The 19,179-nt window shown below is 39.7% G+C and overlaps 1 protein-coding gene and 1 non-coding gene across 3 annotated transcripts; both read left to right on the plus strand.

Annotated features, from left to right (window-relative positions):
* The first annotated feature begins 6,677 nt into the window (after positions 1-6,677).
* LOC132097183 (properdin-like) lies at positions 6,678-10,657 on the plus strand. 2 transcript variants are annotated; one of them, XM_059502809.1, is made up of 11 exons: positions 6,678-6,766; positions 6,979-7,061; positions 7,363-7,507; positions 8,071-8,237; positions 8,366-8,536; positions 8,613-8,807; positions 8,892-9,065; positions 9,175-9,366; positions 9,952-10,063; positions 10,213-10,324; positions 10,427-10,657. In XM_059502809.1, the coding sequence occupies exons 2-11, from the start codon at positions 7,007-7,009 to the stop codon at positions 10,436-10,438; spliced, it is 1,335 nt and encodes a 444-aa protein (XP_059358792.1). In that variant the 5' UTR covers positions 6,678-6,766; positions 6,979-7,006; the 3' UTR covers positions 10,439-10,657. The 2 variants fall into 2 exon arrangements, with proteins under 2 accessions (XP_059358792.1, XP_059358793.1); XM_059502810.1 differs by having other exon boundaries at positions 6,736-6,766; positions 6,965-7,061.
* An 8,306-nt stretch (positions 10,658-18,963) lies between these two features.
* Positions 18,964-19,036, plus strand: trnaf-gaa (transfer RNA phenylalanine (anticodon GAA)). The gene has a single exon. It is a non-coding gene; the product is annotated as a tRNA-Phe (tRNA).
* Positions 19,037-19,179: the final 143 nt, after the last annotated feature.

Below are 19,179 nucleotides of genomic sequence, written 5' to 3' on the forward strand. Positions count from 1 at the left end.
AAACAGAGACAAGACAAGACGACCAGGTAAAATGGGAAAACAGAGACAAGAGAAGTGCAACACAAAACAAGGAGTCCAGGAGGGTGGTGGACTGGCGGAGGATCAGGGGGAGGGATGGAGGGCCAGGTCCTTAGAGGGAAACAGAACGAAAGACACAGACAGGAAACCCAGGAGGGAGGTGGACCGGCGGAGGATCAGGGGGAGGGATGGAGGGCCATAGGAGGAAACAGAAAAAAAGACACAGACAGAAGAACAAAAAAAATAAACAAACACAAAAACACAAGTCCAAGAAGGACATCACGTGACGCCCACCAGGGCGGAGCAGAAGACCACCACATCCGTGCGGCCGAAGCAGATGCCCCCCCCCAGGGTGGAGCAGAAGACCACCACATCCGTGCGTCCGAACCAGACGCCCCCCAGGGCGGAGCAGAAGACCACCACGTTCGTGTGGTCGAGACCGGAGTCCCCCAGGGTGGAGCAGAAGACCACCACAACCGTGTGGTCTGGACGGAAGACCCCCAGGGTGGTGCGGAAGACCACCACCTCCGTGCAGCTGGACAAACAGGAGGACAAGTCTGATTGGGCAAGTCTGAAACAAAAAACATGCACAAGTTAAGGGTAGCCTCCGTGGACACAGCAGGATCAGTCGGGTGCTCAGAGAGTTCAACTGAGACGTGACGAAGGTCTGGAAGTTCCGCAGAAGCGAGGAGAGACTCTGGTAGATCATCAGATATGTGGAGAGACTCTGGTAGTTCATCAGAGACGTTGAGAGGCTCTGGTAGTTCCACAGGGAAGTGACGAGACTCTGGTACTCCCATGGTGTTTCCTCGTTCATGAAGATCAATGGTGACTTGCCTTTGTTCATGAGGATCACCGGTGACTGGACTCTGTCCCTGAAGATCACCGGTGACTTGACTCTGTCCCTGAAGAGCACCGGTGACTTGACTCTGTCCCTGAAGAGCACCGGTGACTTGACTCTGTCCCTGAAGAGCACCGGTGACTTGACTCTGTCCCTGAAGAGCACCGGTGACTTGACTCTGTCCCTGAAGATCACCGGTGACTTGACTGGAAGGTCAACAGGAACTAACCCTGACTCTGGAAAGTCGATGGTGACTAGCCCTGACTCTGGAAGGTCGACAGTGACTAACCCTGACTCTGAAGGGTCCACGAGCACCTGACTCGACTCTGGAGGGTCCACGAGCCTCTGACTCGACTCTGGAGGGTCAACCGGAAACTGACTCAACCCTGGAAATTCAATGGGCACCTGACTCAACTCTGGAAGGTCGACGGTGACTAACCCTGACTCTGGAAGGTCGACAGTGACTAACCCTGACTCTGGAGGGTCCATGAGCACCTGACTCGACTCTGGAGGGTCCACGAGCACCTGACTCAACTCTGGAAAGTCAACGGGCACCTGACTCAACTCTGGAAGGTCAACAGGAACTTGACTCAGCTCTGGAGGGTCAACGGGAACCTGACTCAACTCTGGAGGGTCAACGGGAATATGACTCGACTCTGGAAGGTCAACCGGAACCTGACTCAACTCTGGAGAGTCAACGGGAACTTAACTCAACTCAGGAAAGCCCACTGTAGCTGCCATCCTCTGCAATGGCTCCGGGCTGGCGGCCACCTTGTGCAGTGGCGCTGGGTTGGTGGCCATTTTGTACTGTGGTGCTGGCTCAGCAGACGTGATGTGAACAGTCTCTGGATCAGCAGACGGGACGTGAACACTCCTGGGAATCTCTAGGATCTTTGACAGCATGGAGAAATAATCCAAAAACGTCTCAGCGGCCATCTTGGGCGTTGGCGCTGAGCTGGTGGCCATCTTGCACCGTGGCGCTGGGCTGGTGACCACTTTGTGCTGTGGCTCTGTGCTGGCGTCCATCTTGCCTCATGGCGCTGGGCTGATGGCCATCTTGTGCAGTGTCGCTGGACCTGCGGCCATCATGGGCAGTGGTGCGGGACCGGCGGCCATTCTGCGCAGTGGCTCTGGGCTGGGGGCCATCTTGTTCTGTGGCGCTGGGCTGGCGTCCATCTTGCCTCGTGGTGCTGGGCTGGTGGCCATCTTGCCTCGTGGTGCTGGGTTGGTGGCCATCCTGTGCAATGGCGCTGGGTCTGCGGCCATTCTGCGCAGCGGCGCTGGGCTGGCGGCCATCTTGTGCAGCGGCACTGGGCTGGCGGCCATCTTGTGCAGTGGCGCTGGCTTGGCAGACTTGCGCCTTCTTTCCCGTCTCCGTCCACAATGGTGAGACGGCGGCTCCCATCCGTTCCTCCTGAACCCAGGGTCGACAGGCGGCCATAGTGGAGAGTGATGTCGGACCTCCTCTCGACCACTCTCTCCTGAGCGACCTCCCCTGGTCCCACGAAACACGACCAGGCGGGTACCCTCGAAGCCATTCCTCTCCCGCTCGATGACTGGGGAGCAAATATGAACAGACATAGCGCTGGATCTCTTTTTGGACGGAGTCCTTCTGTGACGTTCGTGTACCCAGAGAGACACAGGGAGATAGCAAGATCCAATTGCAGATATTTATTCATCAAGGGTAATCCAAATCGTAGTCAGAACAAGCAAAGGTCAATACCAAAAGACAGTCCAAAATAAACAAACAAAAGGGAAGGAACAGGAAAGGGAACTCAGGAAACGAGAGGACTCGGAGGACGAGCAGACTGGGATGACTCTCGGGGAACGAGAAGGCTGGATATATGAAGGGTAAGGACTCCATACAAACAACAGGAAAAGACTGGTATTTATAGGGAGGCTAATGACAATAAAGTGACTGCACCTGGTGCAATTAACAAGAATGCAATTACTGTGATGACAGGACAAGACTAGAGGAATTCTAGTGCCTACGGTGAAGTGCCTAAGGGGAAGTGAGCCCACTAGTGGACACCCAGGGAAACAGAGACTAGACAGCGTGACAGTCCTGCTCTATACAACAAAACAGCAGTGATAGATATTGAATAGATCGAACAAGTCATTCATTTATGATCTTGTCTTGTGTTTTATTTCTCAAGTCTCATCTTGTATATTGATTTCAAAGCATTTGAGGGCTAGTTTGTGTTAATGTCTTTTCTTCTATGGTGTTATACTATTGCTTGTATAAGGATTTTTAGTAAATAAAAAGACTACAGAGCAATTAATGAACATGAAATATTGACAATAAATACAGATGTTGGCCATATGCCACATCCACATAGCATGTTTTGTGGGACTAAATGCATTTAAACATACACTCCAATTCAGTTCAACTCATGTTTATTTGTATAGCACTTTTCACGATACACATCGTTGCAAAGCAGCTTCACAGGAAATTAAAGTTACCACTTATCAGCCCGTCAGTAGTGACTATATGGCAGAAATGTACAGTAAAAATCATGCAGTTAGTTAATGACGTATTCAAACAGACAGTGAACACTATTAACAACAATGATTATATGTTGAGATCAAACTTATAGCTATTTGGTAGTTTTGTATGTTGGTTCAGGGTTGGCATCATCTGAGTTCCTCTGAGGGGTTGGGGTCATCTCTTCTCAGGTGTTCGGTCATCTCAGATCTCTGCAAGAGTTGGATCCATACCGAAGCTTGTGTAATTCCTAGTTACCTCAGGATACCAATCCCATAGCAGAAAAAGAGAAGCAAACACAGAACAATTAGTGTAGCTGCTGTTCAACCCAAACAAAGAATGATATTGTGCATTTGATCAGATATAACTGGAGTACAAGAATGTGAGATACATTATGTGAATGCTTGGCTAAATAGATGTGTCTTTAATCTAGATTTAAACAGAGAGAGTGTGTCTGAATCCCAAACATTATCAGGAAGTCTATTCCAAGAGTTTGGGAGCCAAATGCGAAAAAGCTCTACCTCTTTTAGTAGACTTTGCTATTGTAGGTCCTACCAAAATTCCCAAGTTTTGCAACCTGATGGAAGGTAGCATGATAGACGACTAGTTAGATACACAGGATTTAAATAATTCTAAGTAATAATGTTTTGCATCTGATACATATTTTTCTTGATAATGTTCTTAACCTGGTAAGGAATATAGCAGCTGCATTTTGGACTACCTGTTGCTTGTATATTGAAGATGCAGGACTACCACCTAGCAGTACATTATATCAACACATTAGTCCTGTCTTCAGGTCATGAATGCATGAACTAGCTTTTCTGCATCAGAAACATGTAACCTGTTCCATAGCTTGCAATGCTATTTTTGTAACAGGTGAAATATGTTATTGGCACCTATTGGTAAAATATAGCATAATCAAATTAGCTCAAATATTTAACACAATATCATGCATGTATCATGATGTAGTTGTGAGTCACAAGCGTACAATCCAGCAGAAATCTGCTCTCAGATTCTTTATAACCATACATATATAGATATTTAGTGCATAACCGCTAAGAAGTAAGAACCTTAATGTGATTGCGCCATACATAAATATATGTGCAATATGCAGCTCGAAAAACCCCAACGCTCTCATTTCATGTAGCAGTCTTTTTCCTTTTTTGGCTGTGCTGAGTTGTCAGTGCCGACCCATGGGCCTGCAAGCATGACAATGCAAACTGCCATTTAAGATATTTCAAATAAACATCTTAAGTGGGATGTGAAGCGAATATCTGTGTTGCTTGGAGATACGCAATGCTTCTGCTTAACGTTACTTGCTTTTGAACTATTTTCACTGGAGATATAGAGCAAAACAGACAACAGGCTACTGTGTCTAAAATCTAAGTCACTTAACGGGGTCATCGAATGCTACATGCACTTTTACAAGTTGTTTCAACTGAAATGTGTGTTGGCAGTGTGTTTTACACAGCCACCTTATAATGATAAAGATTTGTTTTTTTATCTCATTAAATAATTTCCCCTTTCTCATATCAAGACGATCTCAGTTTGTCTTCATTATTTTACAGATATCTTATAATATTTGACTAGCCATTCGAAGCACTTCATGATGACTGATGTCAGTGCTACAGGGTGGTAGTCGTTCAGGCAGGAGACCATTGTTTTTTTGGGAACAGGGATGATGGTGGTCAGCAAGACCTAGGAGATGATTGTGGACTACAGGAAGTCACAGAGAGAGGGTCACGTTCCCATTCACATCAATGGAGAGATAGTAGAGACAGTTAGTAGAGACAGTTAAGAACTACAAGTTCCTTGGCATTCACATCTCTGAGGATCTTTCCTGGAGCCTTCACTCAGAGACCATAGTGAGAACAGCCCGTCAGCGTCTCTACTTCCTGCGGAGATTGAAGTGTCAAACTTCTACCGCTGCACTATTGAGAGCATTCTGACCAGCTGCATCACTGTATGGTACGGCAACTGCTTTTCTTTGGACCGCAAAGCTCTTCAGCGAGTGGTGAGAACAGCAGAGCTCATCATTGAACATAAACTCCCAGTCTTACAGGACATCTATCAGACTCGCTGCTTGAGAAAGGCTCGCAGCATCATCAAGCACCGCACTCACCCTGCTCATCACCTGTTTGCCACACTGCCATCTGGCAGACGTTTCCGATCCATCCGATCACGGACAACCAGACTGAAGAACAGGTTCTATCTTCAAGCCATCAGACTATTTAACAATCAGCTGTCCTCCATCTAAAAAAAACGGAATACATGCTGCTCTTATGTTTACTTTCATTGTACTTGCACTGCCACTTTTTTTAAATTCCTTCATGTTTCTCTGTGACACTCTATAATGACCTTTTGGACATTGCTCTACTCAGGAATACATCTGAATGTGTGCTGCTCTTAAGTTTATTTATTGGATCTGCACTGCCACTTTAATTTCCTCCATGTAGCTCTACGTCACCCTACAATGACATTTTAGACACCGTTCTACCCCAGTGATCATAATATTACCTCAGGACTACTTATCAACACTATAACTCTTAACACCGATTACCTTTATTGTATCTGTTACTCCCACTTATGGGCATATAATGCTCTGTCCATGTCTTTCTGTCTATGGGCACTGTAGTCACTCAAGAACCTCAGTGCTCTCCACGTACGTCTATGTCTTATGTCTTGTTATTGTCACTGCATGTCTGAGCCTTGTCACAAGCATTTCAAAGCCCAGTTTTCCCCAGTGTTAACTATGCTAATGACAAATAAATGCCTCTTGACTCTTATGGTGACCCATACTCAGAATTCATGCTCTGCATTTAACCCATCCAAAGTGCACACACAGAGCAATAAAAATTTATGCTGCGGTGCCCGAGAGAGCAGTTGGGGGTTTGGTACCTTGCTCAAGGGCACCTCAGTCGTGGTATTACCTGCCTGAGACTCGAACCCGCAACCTTACGGTTAGGAGTCAAACTCTAACCATTAGGTGACTTCCACGCAACTTATGCAGCTTTTATTTGAAATAATGTTATATGCTTGTTGGTTGGTTAGGACACTTTAAAGAATTTAGCAAAGAGATACTCTTTGACTGTACAAGACTGTGCTCAACAACTGCTCTGGGGTTCTTTTCCCAAAAGCAAATGGTTGCAAGTTCTGTCGTTACCAATTGAGAAGTGCACCCCTGACCTGCTGAAGGGGTGGAACTGAAACTATTTTATTCTTTTACAAACCAGCATGTAATGCTGATGAATCTGCTAAATCATTTTCAAATAAGGGAAGCTGGTTAACCTGTTACACAATTAATAATTTTTTTTCATAAACATCTCTCTAAGGTTTTTGTAAAGTCACATTTGAGGAACCTAGGCAGGGTGTAACAAAACCTCTTGTCTCTTAAACTGTCTCAATAAAGGGAAGTGTGTAAGGTAAGTGGTCTAATCTTATATTGGTTAAAATATTTAATTCATAATGTATGAACTACCTTCATTAGAATTTGAACCTTTAATTTGTATGACCAATTTATCAATTAATTTGTATTACTCAATAACCCACACCTACATTATGTACTGTTTGACTATTCATAATTTTAAAGTGTTTACTTATTTAACTTATTTATTTACAAGTCCTTCTATTTCAGAAAGCTTTTCTGTCACACTGATTCAGCCATGAATCTGATCGTTTGGGGGATTGTGCTCCTTGGGATTTATGTCCAGCAATCAGGTTGGAAATGTTTTGTGATTACATATAAATATTCAGTCATATCTACATGAATATTACTATAAGCAAAAATATTAATAGCTGACTGACTTTTTTCTCAAATACTTTTTGTACCGACTTTTTTTTTTTTGCATGTTTAAATTATCTGTTTTTGTAAATTATAATCAGTTAGTAAATCCCTTAAACAACTGAATCATGCAAATATATATATATATATTTATATTAATGCATCCTGATCATCTGTGCCATGGTAGTAATAACAGAAGAAGTATTTAATTTTTTAATAAATGTGGTGTTTCTGAAGTTTCACAGCTAGCGGACTGTTTTGCATCATTTACCCTGTCCACTGGGAAATGTAGTGATCTTTTGGGTCAAGTTAAAAAAGATGAGTGTTGCTTGAACCCCAGCTATGGCTACAAAGAAGCAGATGGAGTTTGTAGGTCCTGTGGGTGAGTTTCAATGATGTGATGCTTATAATGGTCATGTCCAAAAACAGATAAATGTCACATCGAGTTTAACTATTCTTTATTAGAACAAAAAAAAACAAAAAAAACAGATTTTAATTTTAAAATGGGAGAACTACTTACTATTTACTATTTCTTAATAAATTTTAAGTTTTCCTTAAAGCTGATAACATGTAGACATTTTCACTTTAAATAAATTAGCATGCATTTAAAATTCATCTGTTATTGGTAAATGCATGTTATAGGTCTTGAAAAAATCTTTTTTATTTTTTAAATGTCTACATTTTCCCTTTTTCTATAGTCCGTTACATTCTGATGTATGTCACAATATGGCAGAGACGATCTGATGCTACTTCAATTATACCTAAACAGTATTGCATTATTTATGAAAAGAAAATACATTGGAGTCTTTCGCAAGTCACCATTTGACCTTTCAGATAATGTAACTCTTCAGGCTGCTGAATTAGCTGAACTGAAATGAATGAGATCAAATGATGTGCAGAGCATAACCCTTAAAAATGTCTCGCATGTTTATTGTTGACCTCCAGGCGGCCAACGTGGTCTGAATGGACTCGCTGGAGTGAGTGCTCGGTGAGTTGTTCAGAGGGAGTCAGCCAAAGGCGAAGGTCTTGTTATGGAATTGGTGATTGCGCAGACCCTGAAAGAATAGGACCCGTTCAAACTAAGCCATGTGTGAAAAAAGTTTGCTGTCCAGGTAGAAAGGAAAATTGTAGAGCAATTGTTACATTTCAACATAAAGTTTTCCATGTCTTTTCTCATGTTTCTGTATATATATATATATATATATATATATATATATATATATATATATATATTGTCCAGTTGAAGGTGGCTGGTCAAAGTGGGGGAATTGGCAGCTATGTTCAGTCACATGTGGCAATGGAATAAGAAAGAGAAGAAGAACATGCTCTGAACCAATTCCACAATGTGGGGGCTCCTGTAGCGGTGCTGAGGAAGAAACCACCAGTTGCTACACTAAAGTAATCTGTCCAAGTAAGTATAGTTTTCTCTCTTTTTTTTTACTTACTAAAGATATAGAAAATGAAAAACGTTCTCATTTGATGTCTAGCTCATGGCGGGTGGTCCAGTTGGGGAAGTTGGGGTCCCTGTCCAGTTACTTGTCTTTATGAAGGACGCAAACCTGAAAAAGAGCTCCGTACAAGGACATGCACCAACCCTCCTCCATCTTTGGTTCCACCTGGCAATGACTGCAAAGGCTCTGACACAGATGGCCGTCCTTGCAGCGGACTACCTTTCTGCCTAGGTAATATACTTTGTTGTTTTATATAAAACAGCCAAACAAACAAGTGGTTTTTAGAAACCACAGATTTATGTCTCTGCTCTACAGTTGATGGAAACTGGGGCGCTTGGACGAGTTCAACACCCTGCTCTGTGACATGTGGAGTGGGCAAGCAGACTCAAAGACGGATGTGTGATTCTCCTAAACCAGCATATGGTGGAAGACAGTGCCAAGGTGAAGAGCAAAAAACTGGTATCTGCATCATTGCTGTACCCTGTCCAAGTAAGTACAGTGACATGGTTTATCTAAACCAATAAAAAATAATCGATTGTTTAAAGTTTAAAATTTTTCTCTTTGTGTTTTTTTTTGTATTTTTTTTTTTTTTCATCAGTAAATGGGATGTGGACTGAATGGAATGAGTGGAGTCCATGTAGAGCTCCATCCACTAGAAAAATTACATGCAATACCAGGTTGGGAATCCGAAGGAGAGAGAGGGACTGTGTTGATAGAAAACACAATGGAAGTGCCTGTGAAGGAGAAATTATTCAACATGGCAACTGCTATGACATTAGCAACTGTGACAGTAAGTGCAAAGAAAAATCATAGCTGTGTCCGAAATTGCATTCCGTCTAGTAGGAAATAGATTTAGTTTAAAGCTTACTTTTATGACATTAAAAAAGTATGCACTGTATAGAATAAATACGGGGTAGTATGAATGAAATTAGGACATACTATCTCTGCACGTGACCTACCAGCCTTCACTGCCATTCACAAATCCTTTTTTGTGGTTTCATGGGACAGTAAAGTGTTCATTGGATGCCTTCTTCAGAATCTCAAGAGAGATACTTTTTGCCCACCGTTTATTGCATGCTATGGATTTGGACATTCTTCTTTTGCTGTACTGTTTTTCCACATACTATAAATAGTATTGAAGTGGGCATATTCATGTTTATTGTTTTGCATTAAATTGTGTTACATTTTGTAAAGTGAGTGTTTAAGATTATTTCTTAAAGCACTTCAAACTAATGTTATATTCTCTACATATTGTTAATGATAATATTAGAGGCTGGTTGTTCCTAGCTTCAGACAAAATTAGCATTTTCCAAACCATCGCAGGTGTAAGGTATTGTAGGTATAAAGTAACAAATAACTCCCTGACTGTGTCCAGTGAAGGGCGTCTTGTCTGAGTGGAGTGAGTGGAGTAACTGCAAACCTGACTGTGGGCAAGACTCTAAACAAACACGAGAAAGAAAGTGTGTTGCCGACATCTCTAAATACCGGTAGGAGAAAAAAAAAAAGAATGCTCTTAACATAAGACATTGTCTATAATACATCATAGGTGTGCAATTTCTTTACATACATACTGTAGGTTGTGTTTTGTTTAATAATCAGTTTTCTTCCTTTTTTATTTTTTATTTATCTCCTATAGTTCCCAAGACCGTAGTATTTTTGCAGGGGATCCAGATGTTAACTGTGAGGGTTTGGAAACACAAACAGAGAGAAGACGATGTACAAATGTTCCTGAGTGCGAGGATGAGGATGTAATTTTATGTTCAGAATTTATGTATATAATTTTTTTATTTTTATTAAAATGAATACATTTTAACAACATATTCTTACTGTTTTCCTGGATGAATGAGCAGTCTCCAGAGTAGCTGTTGAAGACCAGAGGACCAGCTGCCTTACACAGTAACCTCACCCGCAACTGGAAGGACCTCAACATGCCAAGCTGTTCTATTAGGAAATGTGCTACTAACAGAGAATTACTTGCTTTATTGGCCTTTGTGATGTGGATTGGATTGAGTGTTGATTGATGCACATCTTTGTAAACTGCTTTGCTGCCACAATAAAGAAAAAATTGTTGCAAAAATAAACATAACAATAAATTACTGGTTATTCTAAAGAAGAAAAGCTACGAGCCAGCCAGGAGTCGAACCTAGAATCTTCTGATCCGTAGTCAGACGCGTTATCCATTGCGCCAAGGCCGGCGCCCATTAGTCGAGGTAAAGATCCTAAAAGACGCATAGGGACGCGAGTTCGCGGCCCACTCCGAACAGTGATGGAATTCCTGGAATGTGTCCGCTTTGACGCTGCTGATGCACGCGTACGTAATCATCATTCTCCCCCGTAATTTAATCGAACGTAAATTCGTCCCCCCCACTTTAATTTGGGAACTGTCCAAAGTAAACACTCTCACGTTGTGTATGTTTCATTCATACCGGACGCCGGAGGGCGCTCTCTCGCACAAAGTCCAAAACAGACTCGTAAAAGTACCAGCTCGTGACCACTATGTGACGCACGCTACAGGAAATACCTTATATGGACAAAAGCATCAAGCTGTCACTGGATAAAAAAAGTCGAAATGATTTGACAGACAAAACGTGAATATTCATTGCAACAAATACATGATTTGTGTTTTTGTGCATTTTCACAACAAAATACATGAATAACGCAGCGCTAACTAACTCATTTTTTACAGTATAATATATTATTTTTTACAGTATAACATTATATTATTATATTTTCTGACTTATTCTGAAAGTCCCTGTTTTGTGTGTGTGTGTTTTATTGTTATGTAATACTGGAATACTTAAAAAAATTTGCAACTTCAGTGAGAAATAGGCACAAAAACATTACTAGTGCAAAGATTAAGATTAACAACCCTTTTAATTTGCAAATATAAAGTCAATAAAAAAATTATAACAGCAGTGCAAATATATATGCATTTACAAATATTGTGAGAATACAAAAAGGCACAATAACAATAGTGTGAGGGCAAATATTAACAATCCTTTTAATCTCCATATATATTTTAAAGCCAATAAAACATTTAGAACAGTAGTGCAATTTTGACACATCAATTAAAAATAATAAACAGTAAACCAAAAATGTTTACCACAGTAGTAAAATGTTTACATATCAGTGTAAAAAATATAATAAATATCAAACCAAAACAAACATTTGCAGTGCAATTTTGACATCAGACTAAGAAAATAATAAATAGTTCATCTATAACCTCGTTCCTGCAGCACAGCCCTCCAGTCACCATATAATTGAGTCTCAGACTCTTTGCAGAACCAGTTGCCAAAGTACTGAAGATGTGATGGTGGCTTTCTCTCTTTGTTACACTTTCTGCAAAGAATGATGTCTGTCTTCTTCACATATTTTCTTGTGACAGTTCCAGTGCGCTCCCTCTCCAGTTTTCTCTTTCTGTATTGCTGAGTGGAGTAAGGAACATCTTGACCGGATGTCTGTGTCTGAGCTGATGGTTGCAAAGCTGAAGGTAATGGGAGGTTGAAGAACATCACCTGTGAGGTACCTGTAGAGGATGGCGCTTAAGTGCCTTTCACTGTAGGAAGCTGCACAGATGGTAAAATGAAAGGGAGAGAGATGAGTAGTGCTGATGCAATGACAGGAAGGCCTTGATGTGATGTTGGAGCCTGGGAGATGGCCTGGGGTTGCGACCTCCCCTTAAGTTTTGCCTTCCCAGCAGTGTTTGGTGGCAGGATAAAAAGGTGAGGCTCAGCCAAATTGCCTGGATACAGAGTTGGTCCTTTCTGCATAGCTGCAGGAAGCATATCAGGTCCTGCCATGGGTGCGTCTGGGGCTTGGATACCCTGCTTCAAAATCTCCTGTTCCAGTGACTTGCCACGCCTGCTGAACCTGGGAAACATAAAACAACAGATATTAATAAACATTTAAGCAATACAAAAGATCAACTACTATTTGTCATGACTATGACGCAGCAGCATGACACAGCTGAGATCACACAGCAGTCGTCTAATGTATTACTGCTTTTGTGAAATGGCTACTTTATTGAGATTAACATTGTATTATGAATTATTGATTCTTGCAGTCTGCTGAAGACAGCTGATCCATGTCATAAATCTTATCTTTCATAATGAAGAAGAAAACAGAAGTTGAACTCTTGTTGATTTGTTTCTAGACCTGCAAAGCAGCCATGGTTACATTAAGGCTGATGATACAAAAAAATTTGAGAAGTGTTTTTTGGGTACGTTCCCCACTGAGAATGGGTAACAAATTTCAATCTGGATACTTCAGATCAATCTTGCGCTCTGTGTCTTACCTGGTTGCCTGTTGATGGCAATATTAACCAAAGTTGCCCAGCAGCATTGATCAAAAAAAGTTGCCGTGTAACATCAGCCCTTAGCTGCTTTAAGTTTAGGCTTAGCGGTGACAATGCTTATTTACTCACCATTGTGTGACTGTTGCAGCGTTCACTTCTGGGAGCTGGATGGTGGTCTCACTCATCACCTTAGCATTGGTGAGGATGCACTCTTGGATGTACTTGTGAGCACATGCTACCACAGTGAAGCGGGACACCCTCACTCCGTCACAGCGCACCACGTTTGGGTAGAGAGCACAGAGCCTTGTGAAAATGGCCTCCACTCGGTTGAAGTCAGGCCACTGTGCAGGACTATGAGCCCCAACGAAACACCTGCAAATTACAACAGGATACATATTATTAATGTAAGATTGTTTTCATTGTGTGATCTTATTTTTATTTTCCCTTTCCTAGTCTGTTTTGCTTTGTGTTGTCTAAATGTTCATTGATAATATCTGCCCATAGTTATGTTTTCTTTCCTTGTTTTGTTTTTGGATTGATGTTAAAATGTCATATCAATAAATCAGGTCTCTACTGGATTACTGTGTTGTGGAATTATTACAGGGTGTTGTTAGTCAGCCTGTCAGATTTTATTCACAATAATGACTGCATATTATCCCGCTTATTACATGGCTACTTACTAAAGTACAGTAAAAGACAAATTATTTGACACAACATATTGATACAAAATGATTTTACCGATTTAAGAATGTAACATACTTAGCAACCTAATATATATTCAGAATTAAACGTAAATCACAACTAATAATTTATGTTATAACCAAGATAAGCTAGTCATGAAGGTGTCAGGTTACTAAACAAAAAAAGTTGTAGGTGATATTTCAGCTAATAATTAAAAATGAAAAAAATAATAAAAAATGAAAGATAATTTAGGAACTTTTGATAGCATCAGTGAATACAAATATTCACATGATTCATAGATAAAGAAATCAATAAATTGTTGTTATTAGTTAAATGTGTCATAATGTATCCATTCCTTAATAACATATTATATTAACTAACAGTGTAAAATTATATCATTAATGAATCATTAGATAATAATTTGTAAAGATATCATTATGTTATTACTTTAACTTAACTTGTTGAGGTACATGACTAATTTTAAAAAAATCCATAACCACAATAACATATTAACAATTGGTTAATAGCTCTTTACCTCAACATGTAAAGTCATAAAATGATTCCTTTGAAAATCATTAGCTAATGATTAATTAAAGCTGACAACTGGAAGTTGAAGTAAATAGCTTTGGCCACTGTAGTAATTAAAATATACATTTACGTCATTAGTTAATATAATGTTATTAAGGAACTAATACATTAAAGTAAATTTAACTTATACAATTGTATTTATTAATTTATCTATGAAACATATAGAATGTTTATTAGTTGCTGATGTAGTAATCATTAATTAATGGTTTAAGTTAGTCCTTCATTCGTTAACATTAACTCATGATTATCTGTGCATTCGTTAAGTATAAATTAATGGATATTTGTGCACCAGTATTGTAAGTGTTACTTTTTTATTGATAAAAGATTCACTTACATTGCAAATGTTGGTTAGAAATTAATCGATGACCGTTATCTTCTTCTTCAGCCGTGATCCGCAAGTCTCCGGGGGTTCTTGACGTTATCAATTGTTGTTGATAACTTGTTACTATGAAGAATCACGGTTGAGGAACGAGCGCTGATTGGTCAATTTCTTGTTGTTACCGGGCCGAATCACGGTTGCGATACGAGCGCTGATTGGCTAATTCGCGGTTACGATACGAGCGGTGATTGGCCAATTCGCGGTTGCGATACGAGCGCCGATTGGCTAAAACATAAATTTCATGGTTGCAGCCGGGAACGTGATTGGCTGTCATAACAAAGAATAACCACGACCTACAGGTGACATGGAGCGCCACTGGCCCGACAAGTACACTAAATGACAGTGTGAGCTAATGGCTGTTAAAGACTGTGATTTAACAAGTATTAGTAACATTCCTGTCAAGGAGAGTGTTACATACTTGGGTATCATTATTGTTAAAGACCAGCTGAAAAGATGTTCTTTGAATTTCAACCCCATAATAGACAAAACCAAAAAAAAATTTAATTTCTGGCTTCAAAGAGATCTCTCCTTAAAGGGAAGAGTTCTTCTTACGAAAGCTGAAGGTATAGCCCGACTAACATATGCATCCTTATCTTTGTATCTTGATAACCTTACTAGTAAAAATATTGATAAAATGCTATTTGATTTCTTATGGAAAAATCGCACACACTATGTAAAAAAGACTGTAATTATGAACTCATATGAGAATGGTGGCCTTAATTTTCTAGATTTCACCACAATGAACCATACCTTTAAGATTAATTGGATTAAGCATCACTTAAAAAACCCCACTTCTGTTTGGAATTTTATCCCTCACTATGCTTTTTCAAATATTGGTGGTCTTAGTTTTGTTTTGTTGTGTAATTATAATATAGATAAAATTCCAGCTAAGTTATCTGCTTTCCACAAACAAGTGCTCCTATCTTGGTCACTAATATATAAGCACAATTTTTCTCCGCATCGCTGTTTCATCTGGAATGACAGAAACATTCTTTATAAACGCAAATCTCTTTTTTTAAATAACTGGTTTGACAACGATATTAAATTGATAAGTCAGTTATATAATAAAGAAGGAACACTCTTTTCTTATGATGAATTCCTTTCTTATTATAAAATACCAGTCACTCAAAAAGAATTTGCAATGGTTTTTGGTTCAATCCCTTCTGGTACACAGATGCTATTTAGAGGTATTGATAAAGACCATTCTCCCGGTTCAGTATCTTTTGATGTTACTAAATCTTATGTTGGTAAAATTTGTTTTGCATCATACCTCAAGAGTAATAATAGAGCTATTCGTACTCTTTTCCAAAAAGAAATTGTTACTGTGCCTTATATCTTGTCTCGCTGGGCCTCCTTATTAAATGGAAATTGTATTTGCTGGAGGAAAGTGTGGTTATTACCACAAAAGTATCATCTTAGAAATAAGATTAAAGAAATTTCTTATAAACTTATTCACAGATTTTATCCAGCAAGTCATTACTTACAAAAATTTAAAAAAGGTATAAATGTAAATTGTACTTTTTGTAATGAATATGAGGAAACTGCCTTGCACTTATTTTGGCACTGTGCATATTCAGTTACACTATGGGGTGAGGTCCAAAAGTTTATTAGGGAGAATATTCAGTGTTTAAAACATTTTTCACTCTTATGGGAAAATATACTTTTTGGTTTAACTGACTATCCTGACGAAAAAGAACAGTGCTTTTATTTAATTAATTTACTTATTCTGTTGACCAAATTTCACATACATAAATGTAAATTTAGCAATAAAAAACCCAATTTTATGGTTTTGTTAACTGAAATATGTATTTATATTGACAGTATCAGAGACTCTGTGAACAAAAAAGCTGTAAGAACTTTGAAAATTTGTAAATTTTACAATTTGTTTATTTGATTCTATATATGCGTGTATAATACTTTCCTCCCCCTGGCAATTGTTTTGTTTGTTGTAATTTGTATTTCCATTTTTTTCTGTTTCTTTTTTAACTTTTTTGTTTCTTGATAACATGTTGTATGTTATAATTTTTTCGAATAAAAAAAAAAAAAAAAAAAAAAAAAGTACACTAAATGACTACGTGACTCTTAGTAGTATGACACTACTAGCTACTAGCTTTCATTTCGAAGGCTGCTGCGCCCTCCTGTGGTCGCATTAAATGGTCGCAACTATAAAGACTGCCTCATTTTACAAAAGTAACAATTACATTCCAAATTAAAGCTGCAAGCAGCGATGAACGGGCCCTCGCACCCGGGCTCACCGGCAGCGAGTGGCTCTAGTAAATAGGTGAACGGTGAGAAATATGCGTTTAAACTCATAAATATAAGTAGAATATATCAATGTTTATTCCATATATGTGCCAATCTTCCTGTTGCCAGCAGGTGGCGCTATCATTATAATGGAATATTGGCCTTCAGATGTGTTCAGGGCTGCACTCTTATCGAACATGTGAAGTTTGGGGAAGATCACACATATGCCTGAGTTACAACAACTTCTCTTGCTGTGGCGAGACATCAAATTTGGTCATTTTTGCCATGGACACGCTCTTTAACAAAAACTCAAGATTGCCACAATTTAACATTACACTGGCCTTTAGATTAGACTGACCACAAAAATACATTAATGTCAAAAAATCTCTAGGAGTAGTTTGTCTCAGCGTAAAATATGTCACTTCCTGTTGCCAGCAGGTGGCGCTATGACTATAATTGAATATGGGCATGTAGATCTGTTAAGGGCAGAAGTCTTATCTAACATGCAAAGTTTGGGGCAGATTGGACTTTGTATGTCTGAGTTACAGCAACTTCCTTTTTCATGGCGAAACATCGAAATTTGTCAAGCCGCCATGGACACTCCCTTTAACGAAACCTCAAGATCTTCCCAATTTTACTTCGCAAAGGCCTTTAGATTTAACTGACCAAGTTTGATGTTGATCTGAATAAATCTCTAGGAGGAGTTCGTTAAAGTACAACCCCTGAAAATGGCAAAAACAACGCCAATTTTGCAGGGGAAATTCAAAATAACCGACTTCCTGTTGGGATTAGGATTTCGTACCAAGAGACTTTTTTGTAAGTATTGGTGTGTTACATGTGTGTACCGATTTTTGTACATGTACGTGAAACGGAGCTCGAGGCGCGCTATGTTGAAAGTGTATAGGTGGCGCTATCGAGCCATTTTGCCACACCCGATGGAATATTGGCCTACAGATGTGTTCAGGCCAGGACTCTTATCACACATGTGAAGTTTGGGGAAGATCGGACATTTTATGCCTGAGTTATAACATCTTTTATTCCCATGGCGAGACATCGAACTTCGTCACGGCGCCATGGACACGCCCCTTAACGAAAACTCAAGATCTTCACAACTTAACATCGCACAGGCCTTTAGATTAGACTGACCACAAAAAAGACATTGATGTCATAAAATTTCTAGGAGTAGTTAGTCGCAGTGTAAAATATGTCACTTCCTGTTGCCTATAGGTGGTGCTATGACTATAACTGAATATGAGCATGTCAATCTGTTCAGGTTCGGAGTCTCATCAAACATGTGAAGTTTGGGGCAGATTGGACATTGTATGTGTGTGTTATAGCAACTTCATTTTTCATGGCGAATCATCGAAATTCGCCAGGCCGCCACGGACATGCCCTTCAACGAAAACTCAATATCTTCGCAATTTAACATCGCAAAGGCCTTTAGATTAGGCATACCAAATTTGGTGTTGATTTGAAGAAATCTCTAGGAGGAGTTCGTTAAAATACAACACATGGAAATGACCAAAATTACACAAAATTTGCTCATAATATTAAAAATAACCGACTTCCTGTTGGGTTTAGAATTTTGCTCCAAGAGTCTTTTTTGTAGGTATTGGTGTGTTACATATGTGTGCCAATTTTCGTGCATGTACGTGAAACATAGCTGGAAGGCTGTTGATTTTCTTAGTATAGGTGGCGCTGTCGAGCCATTTTGCCACACCCTCTTCTGAATCCTATATCAGACGAAAATTTTCACCAGGTTTGACGCGTGTGCAAAGTTTCATGACTTTTTGAGCATGTTTAAGCCCTCAAAAATGCGATTCATTCGGGAGAATAATAATAATAATAATAATAATAATAATAAACAAAGCAGATACAAGAGGGTCCTCGCACCTCGGTGCTCGGGCCCTAAATAAAGTATTATTTATGTCCCAAGTCAAATAACAACCAATTTTATAACGGTTACTTTTCTGAAGTGACACTTCTTCGATTAAGTCTGCGACCACAGGAGGTCGCAGCGCTCTTCGAAATGAGACAGCGACTTGTTTAATGTGTAATGCTTTGACAATATTGTCAATACACAGGAGCGCCACTAAAGTAGCCAATAAAGTACTTTTAAATTGAAATCAAATTGACTAACGCTATATACTTTCGGAAGACACTTTTATTTTTTGGACGACTATCCCACAGACACATAATAAGCCGAAATAGCTCAGTTGGGAGAGCGTTAGACTGAAGATCTAAAGGTCCCTGGTTCGATCCCGGGTTTCGGCATTTTGAACCTCCAATCGTCTCAAGAAATAAACCTGTTCCTTGTAATATGAAACGAGAGAACAGAATGGATGTGTATATTATTTTGTGCAATAAACATCCCAAATTAAATTGTTTTCTTTGAGTTTAAGTTGATGGTTGTTGAT

The sequence above is a fragment of the Carassius carassius genome, chromosome 21, assembly GCF_963082965.1.
Source record: "Carassius carassius chromosome 21, fCarCar2.1, whole genome shotgun sequence".
In the NCBI taxonomy this organism is placed as follows: Eukaryota; Metazoa; Chordata; class Actinopteri; order Cypriniformes; family Cyprinidae; genus Carassius; species Carassius carassius.